General features: G+C 63.5%; 6 protein-coding genes across 6 annotated transcripts in view; 3 read left to right on the top strand and 3 right to left on the bottom strand.

Annotated features, from left to right (window-relative positions):
* The window catches only part of F751_6625 (putative WD repeat-containing protein), a gene marked incomplete at both ends in the record, with an annotated part of 4,974 nt that extends 4,789 nt beyond the window's left edge, over positions 1-185 (bottom strand). Inside the window, one exon of the mRNA XM_011401304.1 lies at positions 96-185. Coding sequence (XP_011399606.1) covers positions 96-185 — 90 coding nt within the window. The remainder of the gene's footprint in view (positions 1-95) is intronic.
* Positions 186-1,564: 1,379 nt separating this feature from the next.
* F751_6624 (hypothetical protein) lies at positions 1,565-4,205 on the top strand (the record flags this gene model as incomplete). Its single annotated transcript, XM_011401303.1, has 6 exons — positions 1,565-1,705; positions 1,815-2,165; positions 2,380-2,511; positions 2,751-2,798; positions 3,123-3,443; positions 3,576-4,205. 6 exons carry the CDS (start codon positions 1,565-1,567, stop codon positions 4,203-4,205), a joined length of 1,623 nt encoding a protein of 540 aa, XP_011399605.1.
* A 295-nt stretch (positions 4,206-4,500) lies between these two features.
* On the bottom strand, positions 4,501-17,420 carry F751_6623 (Pre-mRNA-processing-splicing factor 8; the record flags this gene model as incomplete). The annotated part of the gene is made up of 15 exons (XM_011401302.1): positions 4,501-4,653; positions 4,842-4,948; positions 5,106-5,567; positions 5,889-6,489; positions 6,818-7,617; positions 7,824-8,010; positions 8,292-8,648; positions 8,808-9,079; positions 9,248-9,632; positions 9,905-10,111; positions 10,369-11,070; positions 11,344-11,934; positions 12,236-16,770; positions 17,070-17,160; positions 17,340-17,420. 15 exons carry the CDS (start codon positions 17,418-17,420, stop codon positions 4,501-4,503), a joined length of 9,531 nt encoding a protein of 3,176 aa, XP_011399604.1.
* A 450-nt stretch (positions 17,421-17,870) lies between these two features.
* On the top strand, positions 17,871-19,741 carry F751_6622 (Mannose-1-phosphate guanyltransferase; the record flags this gene model as incomplete). Its single annotated transcript, XM_011401301.1, has 5 exons — positions 17,871-17,988; positions 18,080-18,111; positions 18,245-18,301; positions 18,557-19,322; positions 19,596-19,741. The coding sequence occupies 5 exons, from the start codon at positions 17,871-17,873 to the stop codon at positions 19,739-19,741; spliced, it is 1,119 nt and encodes a 372-aa protein (XP_011399603.1).
* Positions 19,742-20,100: 359 nt separating this feature from the next.
* On the bottom strand, positions 20,101-22,748 carry F751_6621 (DNA primase small subunit; the record flags this gene model as incomplete). The annotated part of the gene is made up of 9 exons (XM_011401300.1): positions 20,101-20,244; positions 20,468-20,749; positions 20,972-21,148; positions 21,330-21,584; positions 21,739-21,878; positions 22,056-22,158; positions 22,361-22,437; positions 22,563-22,613; positions 22,715-22,748. 9 exons carry the CDS (start codon positions 22,746-22,748, stop codon positions 20,101-20,103), a joined length of 1,263 nt encoding a protein of 420 aa, XP_011399602.1.
* Positions 22,749-24,429: 1,681 nt separating this feature from the next.
* On the top strand, positions 24,430-24,690 carry F751_6620 (hypothetical protein; the record flags this gene model as incomplete). The annotated part of the gene is made up of 1 exon (XM_011401299.1): positions 24,430-24,690. The coding sequence occupies one exon, from the start codon at positions 24,430-24,432 to the stop codon at positions 24,688-24,690; it is 261 nt and encodes an 86-aa protein (XP_011399601.1).
* Between the last annotated feature and the right edge of the window lie 657 nt (positions 24,691-25,347).

The following is a 25,347-nucleotide window of genomic DNA, read 5'->3' as shown; positions in this document are numbered from 1 at the left end:
TCCCCAAACCCGCCTGCCCTCCCAAAAACCCCCTGCCCTCCCCAACCCCGCCTGCCCTCCCTAAACCCCCTGCCCTACCCCCCCACCACACACACCTGCAGCGAGAGCAGGCAGTCCAGCTGCGGCAGGCACCAGAGCATGCCGTCTGGCGCCTGGGCCATGCTGACCACGCCCGGCAGCGCCATGGCAGCGACGGTGGCCCCCGCCTCCGCCGTCCCCGTCTCCCACAGCTTCTCCAAAACGGAGAGCGGAGCGGGGGAGTGCGGGGCAAACACCGCGAGGCGCGCGCAGCGTTCGGCGTGCACCCCCGCCAGGCCCCAGGCGGAGGTCAGGCTGGCCAGGGAGGGGGCGCGGGGGGCGGGCGCCTGGGCGCCGGCCTCGCCGCCCATGGAGGACGGCCGGGTGCCGCCCGCGGAAGGCCCCCTCCCGTCGCCTGCGGGCGGCGTCTCAGGCCCCGCCGCAAACATGTCCAGCATGCCACGGTTGGACTCCAGGCTGGCCCGCTCCAGCGCAAAGGACCCGCGCCCCTTGCCCGCCAGGGAGTAGGTCGAGGCGACGGTGTCGGCGCTGGAGGTGACGCTGACGCGCGCGCTGCTCAGCCGCGCGGCGCTAGATGCCAGCGAGTCGCGACCGTCAGAGGGGCGCGCGCCCGCGCCGGGCAGGGGCCCGCCCAGCACCTCGCCGGACCAGCGCGGCACGCTGCCTGCGGAGCTGGGGGGCCGTTTGAGCCAGCTCTGCACCGCGGCGTTGGAGGCCGCGGCGGGGGCGCCGCCCTGTGGTGCGTGCTGGGGCTGCCCAGGACCCCCGACGTGCAGGCCGCCAGAGGACTGGCTGGCGGTGCTGGAATTACTGAGCCAGTCCTGAAACGACTCGTGTCCGGCGAGGGACTGAGGGGGGGGTAGGGGTGTCAGGCGGGACGGTGGACGGATGTCGGTGAGGATGAGGGAGGATCCGGGCGCACTAGAACTGCACGATCGGCGCGACACTCTACCGGGTGCCCGAGCCGTGGGCTGCACGAGACATGGTAAAAGCCCTGCTCACCGGACCCGGCTCGGCGGACTGCGCGCAAGGAGAGGCTGGCTGGGACTTCAGGGCCGCAGGGGTCGAGGAAGCTGGGGGCGGGGCCCGGCGTCCAGACTGTCGCTTCCGCCCCATGTCCACCTCGCTACTTCGAGAAGAGGCTGAACCCATGTTCTGGAGGGGGGTGCACTCACATCCTACTTGTCAGAATGGGGATTTCGCTATGCCCATTCGCAATGTGATGCGGTGGAAGGGGTGCAGCAGGTGCTGTTCCGGGACCTGGCCAAGCACGCTCAGCTCCGCCCGGGGAGCAAAACAGGATGGGGGAATCCTCAAAAGCATTTACGGGCAACGCATATGGCTATCACTGCCTGATTCGAGCGGCATGGCGCACGTCATCGTTTGTCGACGTGGAGATCGCGAGACCAAGCGCGGGAACATGCGCTCCTCTCTGTGAACCATGTCCCGACAGGCGATGGTGTGTGAGAGAGTCCTTGGGCAGGATTGCGAGCGGGTGTGCGTCGCATGGATTCTATCTGCAACCATGCGTCATCCTGCTGCAGAACAGCGAGTGACGGCCCTGCTGTCGGCACTCCAGCCCAGCCCTGCCTCGGAAGCGAGGCGCCTGGCCATAGCGCACTTGATCTGCTCCATCATCCGTAAATGCTTCCATAACGAGTATGAGGTGCGTTTCATAGCAACCAGGGATGGAGCGAGGGTGGAGGTGGCGACATCCCACAGCTGCTTCTGGCGCACCCCCGTCACCAACCCGCATCACGCAAACTCCATGCCAGGTGGAGGCCTTCCTCTTCGGATCTGTCCCTCTGCGCACCTACCTCCCCGATGGTGACGTCGACGTCAGCATCTTCTGCTCACGACGCACGGATCAGGCCACCCTGCGGGGCGTATGGGCCCCTCGCCTCGTCCGTGCATTAGAGTGGGAGGCCAGGCGGGGGCCCGTCCACCTCCCCATCCGGGACATACAGGTCATCCAGGCCGAGGTGCAGCTGGTGAAGTGCATCGTGTCGGGTGTGGTGGTGGACATCTCCTTTGAGACGGTGGGAGGCCTCTGCACGGTGGCCTTTCTGGAGAGCATGGACCGCCGCATCGGGAGGGCCCACCTCTTCAAGCGCAGCATCCTCTTGGTGAGGCACGGCGGGATGGGGTTAATTGTGGGATTCTTGGGGTGGGAGGGGTCGGTGAAGGCAGGTAGCATTACCAGGTGTCAGAATGTGAGGCCACTGTGCAAGTTTTCAGGGCACATTGTAAGCGCCGGGACGTCACTTGCCTTGTCAGGCAGTGCCCATTTTACCGACCGAGGAGTACCTTCTCAACCTTGCCCCATCCCAAGATCTGCAGATCAAGGCCTGGTGCTACTACGAGTCCCGCCTGCTGGGCGCCCACCATGGCCTGCTGAGTTCCTACGCCCTGGAAACCCTTGTGCTGAATGTCATCAACCTGCACCACAGCGTGGTGCACACCCCCCTCCAGGTGTGTTCGTTACTTTGGGGACCTTCTTGTAGACTGGCTTCACAAGCTCCTGGTCCCTTGTGCTTGGATGGGAGGGCTTCTGTGATTGTGTTTTGATGGGGGTCCGTAAACTCTCCCCTGGTCAAGGTCTGCTTAGCCGTGTTAATCTGGGAGATTCACAGTACAGGGGCAGTCTCTGCTTTGAGCTTCACTTTTCCAAAGTCTGCCTGCACCTTCCAATCACCCTCTCCTTCCCGTAGGTCTTGGCCAAGTTCCTGGAAGTGTACAGCAGTTTTGAGTGGGAGCGGGTTGGTCTCAGCCTGCAGGGTGCCCTGGACCTGGATGCCCTGCCCCAGATGAAGGGTGAGCTTCCTGTGCTGGCAGTCCCTGGTAATCAGGGAAAGGGGCTTGCGTGATTGCGTCGGTGGCGGACTCGTGAAGGTCACTGATTCCCACAGCCGGCGGCTTGTGTGTCACAGCCGGTGCATCTCTCGCCCTTTTTCCCTCGCTTCCTGCCCCATACCCGCCCCCCCCCCCTCCCCCCCCCGCGCCCCCGTTCCACTCCCCGCGCAGTCACCCCCCAGCCCATGTCTCAGGCCACCCCCCTGCTCTGCCCCGAATTCCTGGCCGAGGCCCTGGCGCAGTACGCCGTGCCTGCCGCGGGCCCGCCGCCCTCCTTCCCCCGGCGCCACATCAACATTGTGGACGCGCTGCTGCCGGGGAACAACCTGGGACGCAGCGTGTCCAAGGCCTCGGCCTCCCGCTTCGCCTCGGCCTTTGCGCTTGGCCTGCGCACACTGCGCGGGGCCGTGGACAGGTCGCCCTCAGGGGCGATTGAGGGCGTGGACGCCTTCTTCAAGAACGCATGGCAGGCCCCCATGCGCGCGGCGGCCGAGGCGGCGGCCTGCCTGGCGGGGCTGGCCTCCCTGGGGCCCCTCGGCTGGGAGGGGCTGGTCGGCAATGGGGCCGGCACGGGACAGGGGCCACGCGCCGGGCCCGGCCTCTCGCCCCCGCCCATCAACATGCCCCCGCCGCCGCCGCCGCCCCCCCGCTCCCAGGGGCAGTGGGGCGGGGGCATCCCAGAGGGCGCGCTGCCGAGGGCCCTCGCGCCGCGCCCCGCGTGGGTGTCCCAGCGCGCCCAGCGCGCCCAGCAGGCGACGGCGCCCTGGTCGCCGCAGCCGCCCAGCGACGGCCTGCAGGCCGACCTCCTGCGCAGCGACCTGGCGGCCCTGCTGGCCAACATGGAGGCGGCGTGCCGGACCCGGACGCCGCGGGGGGGCGACGACTGGCCTCGCGGGACCGCGTCGCCTGCTCGCGCCGAGCCGCTGGAGCCCACCGCCGCACTCGCCGACCTCAGCCTGCGTGACGGCGATGGCGCCCGAATGGACCCGCGGGGGCGGGACGCTGGACAGCCCGCCGCGGCTGGGCGGCCAGGGGAAGCCATGGAGGCCCCGTCATCGCCGCCGGCTGGCAGCTCTGATCCTACGCCGACTTTGCCTGCGACGCGAGACGCGGGAAACGGTGCCTCGCCAGGCGCCGAGAATGGTGCTTTGCCAGGCGCTGCCGGGAGCAGCCCTAGACCCCCAGGGGCGACGCCAGCGCCGCTGGTGAGCTGGAGCGCCGTGGCAATGGGCCTGCGGCGCGCCACCATTGCCGAGACCCAGCGCGACCCAAACTCCAAGACCACGTCCCCAAAACTTCGCACAACAGCATGACAACTGACAGCGTGCTGAGAATCTCTCAGGGAGCACCTTGCCCATTCGCGCAGGCAATGCACATCTTGCCTGCTGTACATGAGGCTTCCAGCGCCCTGCATCCGAGATGGGATGTGCAGGCGGCCCCCTGTTACCACCTTCCCTGACCCCCTCAAAGCTGCATTCTCTGCCCCTTTACCCGGGGCATCTGATGTCTTTAAGAAAAGAACCGAGACACACACACAGCAGGGTAAACCAGAACGGTGCAGTGGGGTCCGAGTGATGATCAGCGGCAGTACAAGGCGCATGGCTCTAATCAGGCGAAGGGGTTCTCCACGTCCGCAACAGGGCCTGCGTCCTCCAGTCCGGAGAACTCTAGGAAGTGCGTGGGACGGTGCACCTCTGCGTAGAACTCCTTGGGGTTGTCCAGCTTCAACCCGTACTTCATCGCGCTGCTGAACTTGACTCCCTGCATTGTGTCGAGGATGCGGAGCGTGAGAAGGGTGGCGAGTGGTGGAGCGTACACGATGCCGCTTGAGCCTGTAAATGCCCAGCGCTCAGAATATATGGACGACTGCGCCGAGCAACAACAGCATGCCCTTCACTCCACCAGTCAGGCCCCGCTTGTCCCAAATACCCTCAGAAACAAATGCTAACCATGAAGTTGTAGTTCCAGGATCCCGCATCGGGCACCATGTAGAAGCCCATGAAGCGGTCCGAGAGCAGGACTTGCACCTTCTCGTAGAACGCTGGCGAGAACCCGGCTGCAAGAGAGTAGGAGGGTCGGACGGTGCTTGAGGGCTGTACTTGTTGAGGTCACGACAGGATCAGACTGTTGCGGCCACCTAAAGAAGGCTGCACAAGAACAACCAGGCAGGCAGCAGAATCAACCCCCTCCCCCCCAAAAAAACAAATACATACCTGGGTTGGAAAGGGCGTCGCGGTGTGTGCGCCCCCACTCGTACCCCGCGGGCGTCAGCTTGTAGGCCGTCAGGCTGACGGAGCCGGGGGTGAAGGAGGCGGTGACCACAATGCAGCGCTCGCCATCCCAGGACTTGTGCGTCTCCAGCGCCTTGGCGTGCGCCGCAACGTCCACTGGCGCCATCTGGGGCGACTCGGAGGGCGCAGAGTGCAGCCAGCCCAGGGGCTCCAGGTCCGACAGCATCTCATGCTCGGGAAGGCCGGCGGGAAGGTTGACCGCTGCGTGGCTGCCCCACTGCGGCGGCATGACGATGCACCGGATCTCCTTCACCGCCGGGTTGTCCGGCGGGGAGGAGCCATACACAAGCCCCGCCACCTGCGTCCGCAGGTCCGCCACGCAGACAAACTTCTTCAGCAGGTTCTTGGGCAGGACGTACGTGTAGCCCGAGTCCCGGATGTCGTCTGCACGAGTGGAGGTGGGGGGTATGGCGGGGTGAGAGGATGAAGTGTGGAGATGAATCGATGGGTCGGAGGAGCAATGATGCCACGATGTAGACCCAGGAACGCGACTTGAATGCGAGTGTAGGGGAGAATCTTGATGGCCGGGCCAGGGACAGAATCGCTAAAAGCCTCCGAATCCAGGCCTGCCCAAACCGACGCGACTCTCCTCCTGACATTGCACACCATTGTTCACCCTCTCAATCATGTCAATATTAACTCTAGCCCCCCCACCCCACCCTCCAACACTCCCTCCCACCCTCCAACACTCCCCTCCACACATACCCGAGTTGACGTAGATGTGATTCACACGCAGGTGCAGGTTGGCGGCGGAGATGGCGCGCACGCGCCAGTCGGTTTTGCTGCCGAACGCAGCCTGCTCGTAGGGGCTGGTGGTGGTGACGATGAGGTCGTCGCCGTGCACGTTGGTGGTCTTGGTGGTGAGCGCGGTGGCGCCGCCGCCCTCCCGCGCCTGCTTCTCGATCTCCGCGATCTGCTGGCGCTGGGCGGAGGGCGGCGTGATCTCCGCGCCCAGGATGATGTCGCGGATCTCGCTCTGCGTCAGCGCGCCCACATTCACGTTGTTCTTCTTGGCGTAGTCGCCTAGGATGAGGTCCTTCAGCGCGATCTCCACCTTGATCCACTGCTCGTCGGTCAGGCTGGGCCAGATGTGGTGTGGCTCCGTCACCACGCTCTTGTCCGGCTTCAGCACCATGCGCGACTTGTCCACGTTCACGTGCAGGGCGCGCAGGATGAGCACCAGGCGCGAGAAGGCGGTGTAGGAGGAGATGGTGCGCAGCCAGTCGTCGTACAGGTTGAACAGCAGCATCTGCGGCTCCGTGGCCTTCAGGATCAGGTCGCCAAACTTCTCGATCTTCAGCGCGGCCTGGTGGGTTTGTTGGATTTATTTAGTTTAATTTGGGGGGGGGGGGGGTCGGAATGGGTCAACCGTGGAGATGATAAGAGTCAAGACACGCACGCTGGAGGGCTGGCGGTGGACGCACAAGCGCTTTCATACAGCAGCGCAAGCGCTGCCAAATTCCTACGCTGCTTCACCAACTGTGCACACGCTGAATTCGCCAGGTCCAGGAAATCACATCCCAGCTTGATGCCTGCCATGCTCTCAGCTGGACAGCGACCACATGCAGCCAGCATTCCCCCCATCTATATCAGAATTCCTGTTCCCCTCACTGACCCCGCCATACTCCACATACCTGGAAGGGGAGCTGAAGCTCCGACCCCGTGATGACAATGTTGGGGAAGTCGAGGAGGTGGACCTCCAGCGGGTCCAGCATGCCCTTGCGGCTGACGATGATGCGCTTGGGCTGCTCCTCCACCGGCAGCGAGCGGATGAGCGCCGCCACCTCCTCCGCCGTCTTCCACTTGGCCAGCTGGCTGAGGCGCTTCTGCCCCGCCCACACCGAGGTGTGGATGATCTTGAGGAAGAGCTGGCCCGTGCGCGGGTTGAAGATGAAGATGGCGCCGTTGATGGGCTTGGTGGTCAGGTTCCCCTCAAACGTCTTGTGGATGGTGACGCGGTAGACGTTGGTGTCGTCCACGAACCAGATGATCTGGTTGCTGAACAGCTCGCCATAGTTCTGGCTGCTCAGGTATGGCTCGGTGGGCTCGCTGGAGTAGAGCTGCAGCGCCTTGCGCACGCGCTCGCGCAGCACGTACATGGCCGGGTTGGACTTCATGATCTTGGCCAGGGCCTGGACCACCAGGGGCTTGGCCCCCGGGAACCAGTTGCCAAAGGCGGAGTGCAGGTTGTAGGCCAGGTCCACGCCCACCATCACCCCCGTGGGCGAGGGGTAGATGCTCATGTTGTCGGTGGTGTAGTCCAGGAACTTGGCGCGCGTATACCGCTCCACGTCGTGCGAGTCGTAATCGCCCCAGCGCAGCTGCACGTCCACCCAATATTTGTTGGTGGCCTTCTGGTCGAATACGTCGTTGGTGTCCCCCATCAGGCTGGGCTTGGCCACCGGCCATTTGTAGGCCGCAAACAGCAGGATGTCTGGTGTGTTGGGAAAGAGGGAAGGGGGGTTGCATGCGGATGATGTGTGGGGAGTGGAGGTCGATGAATGGGGCAGTGAGTGCAGTGCAATATGCAGGTCAGGGATGCCCAAACAATGATGCATTGCTGACATTTGCAGCATTCATTGCTAGCACTCCCAGCCGGCACCCCCCACCCACACACCCAGCAGCCCCCTCTCAAGGCACCTGCACAGGACGAGTTCATCTTGTATGATTTGCGCGGGTGGATTGTCTCCTTCTGCACCGTCTCAATCTCCAGCGCGTCCAGTTCCTGGTCAAACACCTGGCACAGGTCCATGACCAGCGACTCGTGCACCTTCTGCCACAGGTGGGCCCGGAAGATTTGGATCAGCGAGATCTTCAGCGTCGGGATCTGTGGGCGGGAGGGGGGCAGGGTAGGTTTGCGTGTGTACACACATGATGGGACATTCATGCCTGTGTGTGTCCACAAGAGGGTGTGCGCATGCGTGGGAGGCTGCAGTTCGGCTCTTTGACGAGCTGCTTGCGACCAGAATGGGAACCAGATGCAACTGGAAGAACGGATGGCGCGCCCAAGGTCTGGCCACCGCGTATGTAACCACCGCCCCCCAACAGGGCCATTGTTTGGTCCCACCAACACCGAAACGACAAAACCTCCATTAGCATCTTGCTCACCTTGCCATGCATGAAAATGCCGGTCAGGTCCAGCTGCACCTGGAAACCGACGTACACGTTGGCACGGTTGATGGTAGGGCTCCACCACAGCGTGAAGCGGCGGTTGGGGATCTGGTTCAGCCCCGAGCGCTGCGCGTTGGTCAGCTTCTTGTACTTCATGCTCTCCTCGAAGCCACTGGCCTTCTCCCAGAACAGGCCCTCCCAGGTGGGGAAGTAGGTGCCCTTAAACAGCGTGTGCTCCAGGATACCCTCCACACCGCCCAGCGCCTGGATAACATCGGTGCGATAGTTGTTCAGGTTCCACAGCTTGCCGTCGTGGCGCTGGTGGGTCCACCAGAAGGGGTTCATCCGCGGCGTCTGGTTGGGAGAGGGGTGGTGGGGGGAGGGGATGATGTGGGGAGTAGCTCAGGGTGGAGGGCAAACTTTGTCAACGCTGTCCTTGGCAGCACCAAGGCAGCCGTCACTCCATCAAGGCATCCCCCCCACACAGCCCTCACCCAAGCTTGAGAGGCTCACCTGGTACTGCTTGAAGTCCTGGCGCACCCGCCAGCCCTTGTCGTAGGCCAGCGTGTGCCGGTCCTTCTGGAACAGGGTGTTGATGCGGGGGATGCCCCGGTCCCAGCTGTCCTCCAGGTCCTCCAGGGTGAGGCGTCGGTTCTGCGCCAGCGCCTCCTGCCGCTTCAGCGCGTACTCAGCCCACACGCGCTGAGAGTCAATGAACTCCGCCTCCCAGGACTGGATGTAGCGGAAAAGGTTGGGGATGAGCTGGTCCTCTTCGTGGCTCATGCCTGCAGGAGTGGAGGGTCGAGGAGGAAGTTGGAGGGGAATGGGCTAGGGGAATGAGAGTCGGAGCAGGCGGCCTCACTGACCAGACACAGCACATGCTGTGAGTTCCCAAACATACTCGACCAACTCATTGCACAATACGCCTGGCCCCTCCCCTGCTTCCTACACACCCGCTCTGAAGTGGGTGACGCCCAGGTCGGTCTGCTGGGAGTAGCGCAGGTCGGACTGTGGGATGAGGATGTGGCCCATGGAGAGCATGCCCAGGCCGCCGATCTCCTTGGGCGAGTAGAAGACGACGGGGGGGAAGCGGGAGGGCATCTTAGAGTTGAGCCCGATCTTGATGCGCGTCTGGATCTTGTTCTCGCACTTGACCAGCAGGTCCAGCAGCTCCTGGGTGTGCACCGTGGCCTCGCGGTAGTAGGTCATCAGCCCGATCAGCGCCGTGTTCCACTTGTTGGCGATCTTGGTGAAGGTGGTGGAGCCGGAGGACATGAGCACCTGGCGGATGCGGTTCTCAAAGGCCTTGAGGCCCTCGTCATCCACGCGCAGGAACGCCTGGGTGGGGTGGGGAGGGGGGAGGAGGGATGGGTTTGGGGGGATTAAGACATCTGGACTGTGCAGCAGTGCGCCAGAGTGGTCTGAGGAGCGGAGAGGGCCGTGCAGCCAGGCAGGAGGACAAAAGACCTGGCTCCACACCTAGGGACCCGGTTCATGCAGGTCGATGGCACAACGCATGCATGCAGGTCGCCACATCAAGATAGCCAGTGCGGCATCCAGGCCCCAATCACAAACCAACCATGCATCATCTCCTTCCCCAAGCCACCGACCTGCGCGGTGCGCTCCTTGGTAATCTCGTTCTGCAACGCCCACACGCCGTCCTTGTGCGCAAAACCCTCCGCCGCAGCGCGCACGCGCGGCAGGATCCTGACCTCGAAGCCGGCCATGGAGAAGAGGAGGTTGGGGTTGTCGCGCGAGTACACCGACACGAACGCGTTGTCCCAGTCAAAGGTGGTCAGCGAGCGCGGCAGCCGATTCTGCAGCGGCGAGATGCGCGGAGGATTGTCAAACGGGTGTGAATCAGGGAGGGCAAAAAAATGCCCTGTGGGAAGGCAAAGTGTGGTCCAGGCTCACGAGACATGGTCTGCACCACAGACATGGACACTTGCATGAAGGCCGGGGACCCTCGCGCTGCACAGCAGTGTTTCCGGCATCCAAGGCGGGCACCCACCCCATCAGCCACTCCTCTGCAGTCCGGCACCCTCTACCAACACACCAAAGGACAACCGCCCACCTTCATGTCCCAGAACACGGCGCGTCCCAGGTTGACGTCGTGCTTCATCAGGCGCATGCGCGCGTCGCGCGGCCAGCACTTCTTGTTGTTGTATCCCACGATGTTCTCGTTGTTGGGGTCCGGGTGCTCGGTAAGGTAACGCTGGATGAGGTCGCGCGCCTCGTCGGCGCTGAAGCGGAACAGCATGTGCACCTTGTTCACATAGCGCTGGTAGAGACGGATGGGGTGCCGCGTCTCCACGCGCACGTCGCGGAAGGAGAGGAACTCATTGGGCGCAGCGGGAGCGCCCGCCAGCTCGCTGGCCCGCGTCAGGCCCAGGAGCAACAGGTCCAGCACCAGGCCGTAGTACTGGATGACAAAGGAGGCAAACTGGAGTCCTCGCACCAGGCCGTAGCTGTTGGTGTGGGCCATATCCTTGTACGCGATCACCACATTGTTCTTGGCCGTCATGTAGTCCGCGATGTTGTGGTCCACGATCAGGCGCAGCAGGCGGTTGAGCAGCGTCAGGTCCACCTTCTCGAACAGCTTCTCCAGCGTGGCCTGCATCAGCACCACGCACTCGCCGTTCTCTGTCTCCCACACGTCAGCCAGGTTGTTGATGCCCTGGCACCACTTGTACACCAGCAGGGGCGGGGGCTCGCTGTCCCCGGGCTTGACCCAGTTGGGGAACAGGTGCCGCTTGTCCGACTCATACCACAAGTACTGTGTGTTGTGTACGTGAAGGGTGGGATCGTGTGTGCAAGGTTGGCGGGGTGGGTAATGAGCGATTTGGAATGTATGAGCGAGGGGAGGGGACCCTGCCGCACATCTGGGTCGGATGTGAAGCGGGCCAGCACAATTCTCCGAGGCATTCGTGTCGAGGCACAGACCCTCGACTTGCCAAGCAGCTCCGTTTCCAGTGGTCCGAGCAACCCATCGCCCCACCCAAACCCCTCCTCCCTCCTCCCAACATCTCCAGCCCCCCCTCACCCCCACCTGGTCTAGATAGGCGTCGGTGATCTTCTCCAGGGGCTCGATCTCATAGCAGGGGATGAGGTGGGAGTAGAGGTCAAAGAACTCGATGGCCACCTCCTTGAAGGCGCGCTGGGTGAGCAGGTGGCGCTTGATGCGCGACAGCGCCTCGTGCGGGTTGTCGTAGGCCTGCTCAACCAGGCCCAGCTCTTCGCGCTGCAGCTGGTTCAGGCGCGTGGCCACCGTGTACTGCTCCTTCAGCCGCTCCAGGGCCAGGATGAGGAGCTTGGTGTCGTGCTTGTAGGAGAGCGGGGGAAAGGGGATGGGCGCAAAGCGCCGACTCTCCAGCCAGTGTACGGTGGTGGTGTAGATGGCCACCGCCTCCTCGGGCGACACGTAGGGGCCGTCTTTGAGGTAGTTGTGCTGCCGCTCCTGCTCCGCCTTGAGGTACAGGCGCGTCAGGCGGCCCAGGTTCTTGCGACAAACCGTCTTGTCCACCGTGGCGCCGCGGCGGATGCGCTCGCGGTTGTAGTGCGCCACGTTGGTCCACCAGTCCGCCTTCATCTTCACGTAGCGCAGGATCATGTTTTCGATCGGCGCGGGCAGGCCGGGGACCTGCGTGACGGTGTGGAATTGGGTTGAAAGGGTGAGGGAGGGGCAGATTGCAGCAGCCGAGCGTGGATGCAGGCCCCCCAAAACACAAAGTGGGTGTATGATACTCATATGGTGAGCCATTGACACAAAAAGGGGCAAGTGACCACGGCTTAGACATGTGACACAAGCTGTCCTCACACTCAGGAGGTAGATGCATCGTCCTGCCAGCCTACTTACCCTAGAACATCCTTTAGCAACTGATCGCCCCCCCCTTTACCCTCCATAACACACCCCCTCCCTTGTCCGTCACTCCCTCCCTCACCTTCCAGGGGATGTTGGCCTTCCAGCAGTTGTGCGCCACGATCCAGGTGTCCAGGAGGAAGAGGGGCGAGCCCTCCAGCTCAAATCCGACGTACTCACCGTCCTCATCCACGCGCGCGATGGTGAAGCGCACCAGCCGGGCGTCGGCTGCGTCGGCGCCCAGAGCTGCCACAGCATCTGCGACCTTGCGCGGCAGCAGCTCCAGCCCCGGGCCGGACATGCATAGTCGAAGCCCGCCCTCGCTGCCCGGCGCGACGACCGTGGTCGGCGAGGCGTCGCCGGCCGGGCCCGCACGGCGGTACAGGTCGCAGGCCAGGCCCAGGCTGCGCGCCAGGTCCTGCGCCAGCAGGAGCCCCGCCTCATGGCGGCGGCGGCAGGAGACCCCGGCAAGGCCCAGCGCTTGCGCAGCAGCGTCGGCGCCGCCGTGCGCCGCTGCGTCGCCGTCCAGCAGGCCTGCCAGCGCGGCGCGGCGCAAGGCCGGCGCCTGCGTGAGCAGGTTACGCGCCAGGCTGGGTCCGGTGAGCTCGCCAAGAGCGCACTCCAAGGCGCCGTCGCGGGATACGAGCCGCCAGAGCGGGTATCCGCGCGCATCGCGCTCCAGCATGGCACCCAGACGCTCGGCCAGGCGCGACACGTGGTCGCACACCACCGCCCCCGCCTCGCCAACCGCGGCAAACGCCAGTGGCTCCTCCAGCCCTGCACCCGCCAGGCAGCCGGCCAGGTAGGCGGCATCCTCGGGCGCGGCGCCGAAGAGTCCGGCGTCGCGCAGTGCGCACGCCATGTTGACCGCCGGAGGGACAGGGAGCTGGTCGCACCCCACACGCAGCATGCGCACGCACGCGGCGTCGCCCGGGTGGCAGGCCGCCCACGCCGCGTACGCCGCGGCGGGCACCGTCCAGAGCAGGGGTGAGGCCGCAGCCAGTGCGGCTGCGTGCGCGCGCGCCTCGTCCGCGCTCGCAAACTCGGTCCGCGTCGCCTGCAGGCTGCGCTCCACGCCGCATGCCGGGCCGGTGTACTCCCGCACCTCGGCGTGCTCCACGGCCCAGGCAGACCCGCGGTCGCCGCCGCACACCACGCGCGGCGCGGCAGCCCAGGTCAGCACCAGGTCGTGGCGCGAATTGCAGACGAAGCCGCGGTCTAGCAGCGCCCACCCCTCACCAGCAAGCGCCTTGGCCTCGCGCGCATTCCCTGGCAGCACGCCCACGGCGAACATGGCGTCGCGGCCGCGTATGGTGCGCCGGACAGCCAGCGCCTCGCCGCCCGCGCCCAGCACGCGGTCGCCGACCCTGACCTCCGCCGCCGGCTTCACGCGGCCGTCGGCCATGCGCACGGGAGTGTCCGGCGCGAAGCATCGCCACGCCTCGCTCAGGTGCTGCAGAATGGTCTTGGCCTTGTTCTGCTTCACCCCCTCCGGCATCATGTCCAGGATGTCGTGCATGACCGCGGCGCGCAGCTCCAGGTCGAAGTGGCTCTCAATGCGCTGCTTGGTCACCGTCTTGGCCACGCCCTTGGACTGCCGGCCCTCGAACTGGCGCGCCAGCAGGTTGCCCAGCCAGCGCTCCAGCAGCGGCACGATGCCGCGCAGGAAGAAGAGCCAGACGCGCCAGGTGGGCGCCCAGAAGCCCACGCCGGGGCCCTTGCCCACCGGGCCGGTGTTGCCCACGACCACGGGGCGCGATGCCGCCGTGACGGCGGTCGAGGCGCCGGCACCTCCGGCGCTGCTGCTCTCCACGCCTCCCGCCAGCACGCGGCGCACGACGATGAGCTGCTGCGCGGTGGGCACGGTGACGCACCAGACAGTGCCCTCGTAGGGGCGCGCCTCGCAGTCCGACGCCACGCGCAGCGAGGGCTGCGCCTGCGCCGCCGCGCCAAACTCCAGGCGGTACCCGCCCGCGCCGCCGGCCGCCTCAAAGTGCGCGGTGAAGCCGGCGTGCAGGCACAGGCGCACCAACTCGTCGCGGAGGCCCGGGCTGGCGACCACGACATGCCCGCCGTTCGAAAGGGGCCCCATCGCGCCGGCCACGGCGCAGAGGCCGCGCAGGACCTCCCGCGCGCGGCCCAGGTCCAGGCAGCGCAGCACCCAGGGCCACAGGGCCTTAGGGGTTATGATCATGGACGCAGGCTTGCCATCCGCACCCGACACAGCACCGCCGACTGCCCGGCCCTGCTTGGCAGGCAGGCACTCCTCGGAGAAGTAGGCCCACCAGGCGGGCGCCAGGATGGCGTAGCGCCTCTTGCCGCCCTCAGCCGCCGTGCAGGCGCCGGCCTCGTCGCCGGCCGGCAGTACGCGGCGCAGAGCGCCCAGCGCGCCCTCCGCCACCTCCTGGGCGGCACCCGACTCGACCTCCAGCACCACGGCCTGGGCGGCCGGGTCCAGGGCGCCGGCGCCCAGCCAGAGGCCGTAGATGCGCAGGAAGGCGTCCAGCTCCTCCCCCACCTGCAGCCCCAGGGCCCCCAGGCAGGGCGGCGCCCCCACGTCGGGGCGCGCGCCGAGCGCGCAGCTCGCCTGGAAGGTCACACGCGCCTGGTTGTCGCGCTCCCCAAGCCCATGCACCTCGTCAGCCGTGGCGATGCGGAAGCCGCCTGGCTCGCCGCCCGCCTCACCGCCGTCCGTGCGCACGTACATACGGTGGTTGTCGGTGGGCGTGAGCGAGACGCCGCGGGCCGTCGCGTCGCCGCCCTGCATCGCGATCAGGCGGTGCCTGCCCTCGGCCACGGTGACATCGCCCGAGTTGATGGCATGGTACTCCAGCGCGCCGTCCACGAAGCAGGCGACACGCAGGGTGGCATTGCTCCGGAAGTGGCGCTGGACATCGTCCAGCGACAGGAAGCCGTGCTCGGTCAGGACTTGGTGGTCGGTGGGGAAGCAGTTGAAGCGGTAGTAGATGAGGTGCTTCAGGTCCTTGCACATGCGCACCTGGCGCATGAGCTTGTACTTGTAGCGGTACATGCCCGTCAGCTGGCCCACATGGGAGAAGGTGTACTGCAGCCCATCGGCCAGCTGGAAGGCGTCGACGTTGCCCAGCCGGAACTGGACGTTGGCGTCCACCACCAGCTTGGTCAGGCGCAGGATCTCGCGGCACAGGTGAAAGGCGTTGCCGAAGCGCGACTTCTTGCGCTCCTTGGTGGTCAGCGTCTTCACCGGCTTCAGGTTGAAGTTGTAGTCCAGGTGCAGGTACGCCAGGTGCTTGCGATGGATGAGCAGGTTGAGCATGTTGTAGCCCTGGCGGCAGACCTGGAGCCCCGCCTCCACCCAGTCCAACTCGGTGGACTGGAAGAACTTGGTGGCCGCAAGCGACTTGAATAGCGACCGCTTCTTCATGTTCTTGGGTGGCCGCGCGTGCAGCTTGTTCAGCACGTAGTTCTTCAGCAGCTTCTGGTAGGACACGCGCACCTTGACCGGGTAGTTGCCGGGGCAGTGCTCGAAGAACCAGCCGGCGACGAGGGGGACGTCGCAGGCGCGGCGTGTGCGCCCAGACCGCAGGTTGAAGGGGCGCGGCGCCCAGAGCAGGGAGATGCCGGCGGTGGTGGTGTCGCTGGAGAGCGGGGTGTCCGCCAGCAGCGGCGCGCCGCCCTCCGGCAGCACCCAGGCCTCGTCCTCCTCGCCGTAGTCGTCCTCCAGCGCGACACCAGCGCCCGACTTGTAGCCGGCGATGGGGTGGATGAGGGGGTCGTAGTAGAAGGCGGGCAGGTCTGGGTCCTCCGCCTTGATGTACATGACCATGGGGTGGTGGTAGGCGCTGAGTCGTACCCCGCGCGGCCGGTTGTTGTACAGGTAGGGGAAGGCCACCTTGTACTCGGTGCGGATGGGCGTGCGGATGATGAGCTTGTTGATGTCGTTGAACTCGTTCCAGTCCTCGTCCCGCGCGTCGGAGTCGCGGTGCAGTGGCTCGAACTTTGGCCCCCCCGGGATGGCCATGTTGAGCGACTTGGCGGTGATGAAGGAGTTGAGGTCGAAGAGGTAGAAGTAATTGGCGTCCACCAGGTCGGACAGCAGCTGCCCCGCCAGGCGATACAGGTTGGCCATCACCGGCAGCGGCAGCTTCCAGCGGCGGTAGGAGGAGCCGTTCACCGCGCGGGTGTGCTGCAGCGGGCGCGAGTCGTACAGCCAGCGCGCCACTGCGCCGTCCTCCGCCTCGTCCAGCTCCAGCTCAATGGCCTCCAGTGGGTCCACATCCAGGATGTTGTCCGCGTAGTCCAGCGGCGGCTCCTCGTCATCAAAGGGCGGAAAGCGCATGCGCTTGAAGTGGCGCCGGTCGCGCTTCTCGCGCCGCATCATGATCCACATGGTCCCCCACTGCGCCAGGTAGACAGGCTCGATCACCCAGGGCACCTCGTTCACAAAGGTGATGGCCCCGGTGACGTGGTAGAGCACCTTGACATGCCGAACCTGCTCCCAGGGCATGGGCATGTTCTCCAGCAGCTTGTACACCGCGTGTGGCACAAACTTGAGGGCGCCCAGGTAGACGCGCTTGTCGTGCCTGAACTTGCGCGACGACATGTCGCCGTGGTCGCGGATGATCTTGCGCACGTGCTCTGGGCAAGTTGGGGATGCAAGGTGGGGCGTGTCTGTGTGTGTTTTTGGGTGCCAGACTCGGGAGATACATGCGCAGAACCAATCCTGGCTTTTTAGCAGTAAGGCTGGTCATGCACAGTGCCAGGTATGCACCAATTTATTCCTCCCCAACATAGGAAGAGCACACGGCGAAGGGCCTTGAAAGGAGAAATGCACGAGCGCCCTACACTTCCCACTTCCCACATTTGCGAGAGCTCATGCACCTCTCCCCCCCCCCATGGCCAGGCGTTCCAGCCTCTGTCTCACTGCCCCCTTATACCTGGAGGCATGTCCTCTTTCTGGGCCTGGACATATCCGAACTTGCGCTTGTCGGAGTAGCGCTTGCTATTCAGCTGCTGCCACTTGCGAGCCTGCAGCAACGGCAGGAGGGGGATAGGGCTCGCGAGCCACGACATCGTCGCCACCTTCCGCTGCTATTAATACCAGCCAATCAACAAATAGACTGCATGCACGTGAGGACCGCTTGCCGAGGGTCAGCCGTTCTCCCGGCGCATCACCCCAGGTGATGGCTGCACTGTCGCTGTCGCACCTTGTCCTCCAGCATCGCCTCATCCACTGGGGGCATCCCTCCCGCAAAGGGATGCTCTGCCCCGGGCCCGTGGCCCTCCATGGCGTGTGCCGAGGGGCTTAAACCTCAGCCAGTGCGGCGATACTCCTTTTTCGCGCCGGCAACAGGGGAAGAGGGTGCAGCACCCGCTTGCGAGCTGCAATATCGATTTGATGTGGATGTCGTGATCCGGATGGGAAATCAGCAACACCCCTCCGTCCCGAGGAATCCTGTCCACTCCGGGGCATTCTGCTGTGCGATGGGCACAGCGCGGGGCGGTACAGGAGGGGTGTACCGCCCCCACATCGCTTGCCAGTCTCGGTCGAATCGAAGTCGTAGTTCAGCATGCTCCAACGACCAGGGTGAATAAGCGCAACAGGACGATACCACACATGGTCGATTACATGCCAGTAAATTACCTCGTTTCTATCGGAACTCGTATTCAGAAGCTGTGGAGTGCACCACGCTTTGAAGTGACCATCCTCAACTGAACCCAGCAGCTCATTGTGCTTCATGGCTGCGAGCACAGACTCCAGCCCCCGGGCACCGAAGGCCCTGGTCCTGGTCGGGGGATACGGTACACGTCTGAGACCTCTGACGCTGACCGTGCCAAAGCCGATCATCGATTTCGGTGAGGTCGAGGAGCCGAGCCGCAACTACCCCAAGCCAGTGCATTCATGGACTTCCGCCAATCCCCCACCTCTCATTCTGGCCCCTTGCAGGAAATAAACCCATGATATGCCATCAAATTGAGGTATGCTTCATTGTTCAGTGCGTCCGAGACGTCAGGGTCCCCAAAACGCGGCCGGAGCGCGGGGAGGGCTGTGGTGCAGGTGACTGTCTGACGGACGCGCCCCCTGAGCATGCCGCTCCGCTCCTCCCCACAGGCGCTCAAAGAGGCGGGGTGTGACGAGGTGGTTCTTGCCATCAACTACAGACCCCAGGTACAGTCGCTCCTTTTCGGTGACCAGTCAGGAGGCCTCCAGCAGGGCACCACCACCACTGCATCGTTGTGTGTCCGCGGGAGTGAGCCTTGGAGCCCGCATGGGCGCAGGCACATTGAGGTGGTGCACTGAAGTTGCCACCTGTCCCTCTCCTGGGCTTGGCTGGCTGGATCATATGCCCCTGAGCCTTGAGATGTATGCACCCGCCCCGCGCCCAGCCCGCTCACCTCCCCCACCCCGCATGCATGCATGCAGGTGATGATGGACTTCCTCAAGGAGTGGGAAGAGAAGCTGGGCATCAAGATCACCTGCTCCCAGGAGCCGGAGCCCATGGGCACGGCGGGTCCTCTGGCGCTGGCCCGCCACATCCTGGAGGATGGCCATGGCACGCCCTTCTTCGTGCTGAACAGCGATGTCATCTGCGAGTACCCACTGAAGGAGATGCTGGAGGTGCACCGCGCCAGCGGCGCCGAGGCCACCATCCTGGTGACCAAGGTGGAGGACCCATCCAAGTACGGCGTGGTGGTGACCACGCCCGACGGCCGCGTGGACCGCTTCGTGGAGAAGCCGCGCGTCTTTGTGGGCGACCGCATCAACGCCGGCATCTACTGCCTGAACCCCAGCGTGCTGGACCGCATTCAGCCCCGCCCCACCAGCATCGAGAAGGAGGTGTTCCCCGCCATCGCCGCCGATGGGCGCCTGCACACCATGAACCTGGAGGGGTACTGGATGGATGTGGGCCAGCCCAAGGACTACCTCACAGGGCTGGGCCTGCACCTGGCCTGCGTGCGGAACCGCCGCCCCCAGGAGCTGGCGGCGGGCGAGGGCGTGCGCGGAGACGTCATCATCGACGACACCGCCGTCATCGGCCAGAACTGCCTCATCGGACCCAACGTCTCCATCGGCAAGCTGTGCGTGATCGGGGATGGCGTGCGCCTGAGCAACTGCGTCTTGCTGCACCGCGTCACCGTCAAGAACTACGCGAGGGTGTCGGACTCCATCGTGGGCTGGGGCTCCTCAGGTGGGCGGCGGGGGCCTGGATGGGTGGATGACTAGGGGTTGGGGGGTGGGGGGAGCGCTTGCCCACAAAGGGACAGCATTGTGAGGAGACGAGGAGAAGCACAAGTCAGGGTGGGGGGCATGGTGGGGGGAGGAGTCAGCGGGAGCGTGACTCCAGAGTGTCCTTGGTACTTTCTCAGTATTGCTCACTGCGGGCCACTTCCCCCTGTGACTCTGCCCGGCTTGCTCCCACACCCACCCAACCGCGCCCTTCGGCCCCACCCACCCCTCGCAGTGGGCTCCTGGGCTCGTGTGGACAACAAGGCCGTGATCGGGGAGGACGTGGTCATCCGCGACGAGATCTACATGAACGGCGCCATTGTCCTGCCGCACAAGGAGATCAAGGAGTCCGTGCTGGACCCTGGCACCATCATCATGTGATCGCCCCCGGCCCAGCAGCGCAGCTTGCCCCGGGAGAAGAGACGCCGCGACCTGCCATGGCATACCGGGTCGCCGCGGCCGGATCAGAAGAGTCAGTGACGCCTTTTTGCGAGACCTCCCCCCCACATATCACTGCTGCTTGCCTTTACACCTCGATCCTTGCCCTGCTTCGGTGGCCGTGGTCCCCAGCCCAGGGGCGCATTGTCCTAAAAACCCCTCACCTTGTAACTCTTGTCCAGTGGCTGAAGCGGGTTTAGAGACTGGGGTGCACACACGCATGCGTAGTAGGGAACGGCGAGAATGTGGGGAACACATGCATCGAGCCCTATCTGCCGCCCTCCCTGACAAGGCTGCAAGCCTCACCACACCAAGGTGGGCTGAGCGGCGCTCTCCCTGGCACGGGCGGCCAGCGACTCGCGGCATGCGCCCTGGAGGCCGTCCAGGAAGCAAGCCCGGAAGGTCTGGATGGCGGGGACGAGGTCGGTGGAGCGCCACTCCTCGCCCTGCGATGGTCAGAGAGGAGGAAAGCGATCGGTGGCCTGGAGGCGTGCTGGGGCATGCCCAGCAGGCTTGACGGTGCTTCTCCGACGCTGCATGCCCGGTTGCCCGACCCATGGACGTGATGTTGAAGGCGGCTGTCATCAGGCCATCCTTGCTGGGTCGGTCTCAGGCCCTTCCCCCCTCCTGTACCCACCCCAGGCACCATGACCACGCCACACCACGCACCGCATCGCTCCCCTTCACCCCGCCCCGGGCCTTGTTCAGCTGGTCCAGGAGCCGGCCGACCGTGACGACAGTCTCGGGGTCAAACTTGTGTGCGCGCTCGGGGTCGATGGGCACGCACACCTTGCCCGTCTTGGGGTGCACGCAGAACGGCGCCTTCAGCAGGTGGTTCATCTTCTTGGACACCTCCAGGTCCAGGCGTGGGTAGGCGTGGGCAAATACAACGCTGCGCATGGCGCGGTCCAGGGCCTTTGCCCCGCGCGTGTCGCGCGCCTTTGCGAGGGTCTGCGTGCGAGGTGACGCGGGTGGGAGTGAGAGTCAAGGCAATGATAAGGGGGCGGAGGGGGGATTGGCTTTGGCACGGTGTGTTCACCAGACAAATGACCAGTAGGGTCCCTTGCATACTCACACAAAACGGCGTTTTCATGCACCCAAGCAACAGCCAAGAGCCTGTGCTTCTCCCCCTCCACCACCCTCCGCACGCCCCTCCTTTGACCCCGGACCCACCGCCTGCTCCTTGGCCACCTCCTCCTCCAGCGCATGCCAGCGGGCCACGTCGTCCCCGGCCTCCCCCTGGGCCCAGCGCTGGCGAGCGCGCTCCCGGACGCGCTCCGAGGGGATGTAGGCCAGCAGCGCCTCCTGCCGCTTGTCGTCGGACAGCAGCCCCTGCTCGGGCAGCAGCCTCTGCGTGACATTGGGAAGAGAACTGGGAGGTAAAGCACAGGTCCAATTCATACCAGGGTCTGCATGCATGTTTGGCTGGTGTACCGGCGCACCATGGCTACCTCCATCTACGTGTGGCCCAGCCATCAGTGCATGCGTTGCGCCTGCACTTCTTTCTTCTCTTCCCAAAAAGAAACTGCACCTCGACGAACACGGGCTCCAGAATGGCGGCCGCACGCGTGACGGCGGGGTGCTCCTCCAGTCCCAAGGCCAGGCGAGCGAGGCCGCCCTCCTGGCCGCGGTACACCGCAAAGTAGTTGGCGACGGCGGTGCGCTGCTCGTCGCTCAGGCAGCGCGCGCGGTCGTCGCAGACCCAGGCATGCACGCCGCGCCTCCCCGAATAGACGTACAGGATGTGCTGGAAGCCAAAGTCGCGCCGCAGACCGGCATCCAGGATCTGCATGCATAGTGTATGGAGGGGGAGGGGGAGGGGGGTCCTGTCTGCAAGATTGGGAGAGTGGCACTTGCAACCCTCGGTTTTGTCCACAGAGGTATCATCGAATCAAATGTTGATGATCAGGGTGTGTCCTCAGACCATGCCGAGGCCTGACCTGGATGGCAACTGCCATGAGCGGCCAGCACTTGTTGCAGATATGCCCGCCGGAGCCACAGGTCCGCACGTCATCGTAGTCTGTGAGGTCAATGTCAAAGACCAGCTCCCTCTCCACTGGCGTGAAGGTCTGGCCAGAACCTGATAGGGGCCGAGTGGGCAAGGGCGTCAGGGCGAGTGAGGTGAGGAGTGCCAATGATCTGGAGAACATTGCGGGTCCTCGCCGAAGCTGGAAGTTGGGTCTGCCATTCACCCAAAGGGGATCCCATCAGCGGTGGCACATGTACAGATCCCCCTGTTTCCAGCAAGGGGACCGACCTGCATACGCAGCGCGGCGTGCGGGATTGATGTTGTACACGGGCCCAATGTCAAGCTTTGAAGGGCACCGCTCCTTGATGGCTGCCTGCAGCCCGTCCAGGTCCTGGTCATGGGACGGTATCAAGATGGTGGTGGGTGTCTGGTGATGACAATGTCATAACCCCCACAAGTTGATGCTCCCCAGCGCTCCGTGTGTGGCCAGGCAAGGAGGGGCTCAATGGATTACGGCGTCACCTGTAAGCCAAGCCAAGCTGGGCAAAGGAGGCACCAGCACCCTGACTCGCCTTGAAGCTCTGGTAACGCACAAAAATATCGCCATCCAGAGTAAAGCAGAACTCGCGCCGCTGCATGAAGCCCGCATCAGCCTGTGGAAGCTTGCTGTCTGCAATGGGGCACACCAAGGGATTGTCAGAGGAAGGATACGCTGTTGCTGTGAAATTTCGATTGCAATTTGGTCCACTTCGTTTTTGTAGGGCAAGGACTGCCACATCTAGAGCAGATTCTCACCATTTCCGTATGCCAGCCACTTGTAGAAGTCACGGTATGGAAAGATCCAGCCTGCGCAGGAACACAGGTACGCGATAAGCTGGCAACAGGTCTGAAAATAGCCTTCAGAAGGTTCAATGTCTCGACGTTGCGGTTTATTTCCATGGTCGCACCGTAGTACAGCTTCATCATCTCTTGGGTACCCATATTGGTGAATCCCTGGTCAGTCTCTGGACGACCGGAGGGTCCTGCAATGGCACCGCACAATTTTGGAGTCTCTTAGTTTTGCTTATTCTCCCAATACTGACAAAAACTTCAGTCCTTGCACACGCCAGTGGCCATGTACAGCTGACGACGCGATTCTGTCTGACCTCACCTGTATCCATTCTGTCGTCGCCCATCTTGTGTAGAGTACGACTGTGCAGGACTGTTTATCAGAACGAGAAGACCCGTTTCGATACCTGGTCGTCTTCTTCAGGGTGACAGAGTAGACTCGAATGTCGTGCGAGTTCATCTAGTGGCAGGGCGCGGAACTGAGGGTTTTTGAAAATCGCAGGGATGCGTGGAAGGAAAGGTCGACCATGGCGCGCTGGGCCCCGACACGACGGGGTTGGGAGTCTCCTTGGTGGTGGAAATGGTTTTTGAGCCTGCCATCTCGGTTTATGTGACAAGGTTCGCCCACATAAAGATTTAAAGCGTTGGCTGTATTCCCTACAGCGTTCGATCCCACCCTCCTGTCCTCGTGACCGAACGCTGACGCGAACACCGCCCTCTACCGTCGCACGCACTAAAGGAGGGGTCCAGGCAGGACCATGCTGTCCCGCTGTAGTCGTCTGGTGGAAAGTCTTGCTCCCTTTTCATCAGCATGCTCCGTGTCCAGGACCCTGCCGCTGGCTGCGCGTCTCATGGGTGGAGAGCCCCAGACCAGAAGCACCACCGTCCTCTGTGTGCGGAAGGATGGCGAGGTACGAGGATTATGTTCTGATCGCATCGAATAGTCATACGATCGACTTGTAGGCAGTGGTGTGTGCGAGGTAGCAATGTTTTGCACCCTGATCCGTGTCCCAGGTGGTCCTCATAGCAGATGGGCAGGTGACGATGGGCGGCACAGTCGTCAAGCCAAATGTCAGGAAGACTCGCAAGATTGGGGAGCACGCAGTGGGCGGATTTGCAGGTGGGTCGAGCTTCTGTTGATGTCTCATATAGGCTTATTCACTTCACCCTCGAGCGATGCTTACCTCATCCTCATTGCTTGACTTTCCCCTTTGCTCATTGCGAATCCCAGGTGCCACCGCGGATGCTTTCACCCTGTTTGAGAGGTTGGAGGGCAAACTTGAGGAGCACACTGGCCAGCTCACGCGGGCAGCAGTCGAGCTGGCAAAGATGTGGAGGATGGACAAGTATCTCCGACGCCTTGATGTACGCTGGAAACCATGTCCTGGCCTTGAAGAGCAGCTTTGTGCTTTGGGTTGTTGATGAAGTTCGCAAGGAATGGGAGCCTCTATGGCGGATGGAGTCCTGAAGGACCAAACTGCGTGGAAACCCCTCTCCATTGCCCAGCTAATTCAAGGTTGCATCCACTGTAGGCGGCCCTGGTTGTGGCCGACAAGAATCAATCACTACAGATCACGGGGACTGGTGACGTTCTGGAACCCCACGATGGAATTATCTGTGAGTTTCGCATGGATTCTGGCTGCTCGGTATTGTCTGAATGGAAACCTACAAACACAATGTCACCGTGTTGGACCATCTGACATGGGCCAGGGACTTTCCTTTCGCCCATGCAACTCTGCCAATATTGCCAACTGAGTTGTGTCTCCGACCTCCCTCACTTCAGCTATTGGCAGTGGCAGTCCCTACGCATTGGCTGCAGCAAGGGCCTTGATCGATGTGCCTGGCATGGACGCCCTCACCATTGCACAAAAAGCTATGCGGATCGCAGCGGATGCCTGCATATACACAAATCACAATACGTCCACGCTGCGCATCGATCAGGATGGGAAGATTACAGAACTGTCTGCTCCAGCGGACAACCAATCCTCTTGAGGCCTACCAGCACCAATGCAGATTGCTCTGCAGGGGGCCCCAGCAGTGTGTTTTCCACTCCCCAGTCTCGATGGCCTGCACAACTGTTATTGGACGGGAGTAAACCTCAACTGGGTGCAAGGGTTGCTGGAACTGGCAGCGTGTGTCGGATGTTCAAGCCATGTGCTGCTAACATGGACGCCCCTCAGAATGATTCGAGAGAGCTAAAGGACATGCATGGCACCTATGCAACACCACGACGACGAAGGGTTCGAGGCGATTTCCATACCCGCATTATTTCCCAAAGAATACGCCTTTATCATCCCGATATCCAGAATGCTCTAGTCCTCCGGGAACAGATCGAACGGATGAAGAGCGAGCTGCAGTCCTTCGTGCTCAAAGCCGAGGCTCGAAAGCTCTTCCGGCACTTCCTCAGGGTAACTCGCAGCGCACCCGCATCCAGAGGTATGTGCACCGAGGAATCTTCAGGGGCCAGCTTCTGGGTAATCATACCTCCCGTGAGCCAGGAATGCACACTCACCCTTTGCAGACGAGCTGCGAGACCAGATCAGGCACGAATTCCTCCAGCCCGTCGAGGAGAGCGACCTTTATGCACGGAAATATCGGCTGAGCGATGGAAGGACAAGGCTGAAAATGCTCTCTGAGATGCTGGGCATGCAGTTGTAAAGAGAGGACAATCCAGGCATGCCTTCCTGGCGCTGTGACCTCTGTTTGGCTGCTGAGTGCAGGCAGTCACACGGACGGGGTTTGGCACACGTAG

This window comes from Auxenochlorella protothecoides (genome assembly GCF_000733215.1).
Source record: "Auxenochlorella protothecoides strain 0710 unplaced genomic scaffold scaffold93, whole genome shotgun sequence".
NCBI lineage: Eukaryota > Viridiplantae > Chlorophyta > Trebouxiophyceae > Chlorellales > Chlorellaceae > Auxenochlorella > Auxenochlorella protothecoides.
The sequence above is the reverse complement of the archived record's forward strand: the minus strand, read 5'-3'. Positions and strand labels throughout refer to the sequence as shown.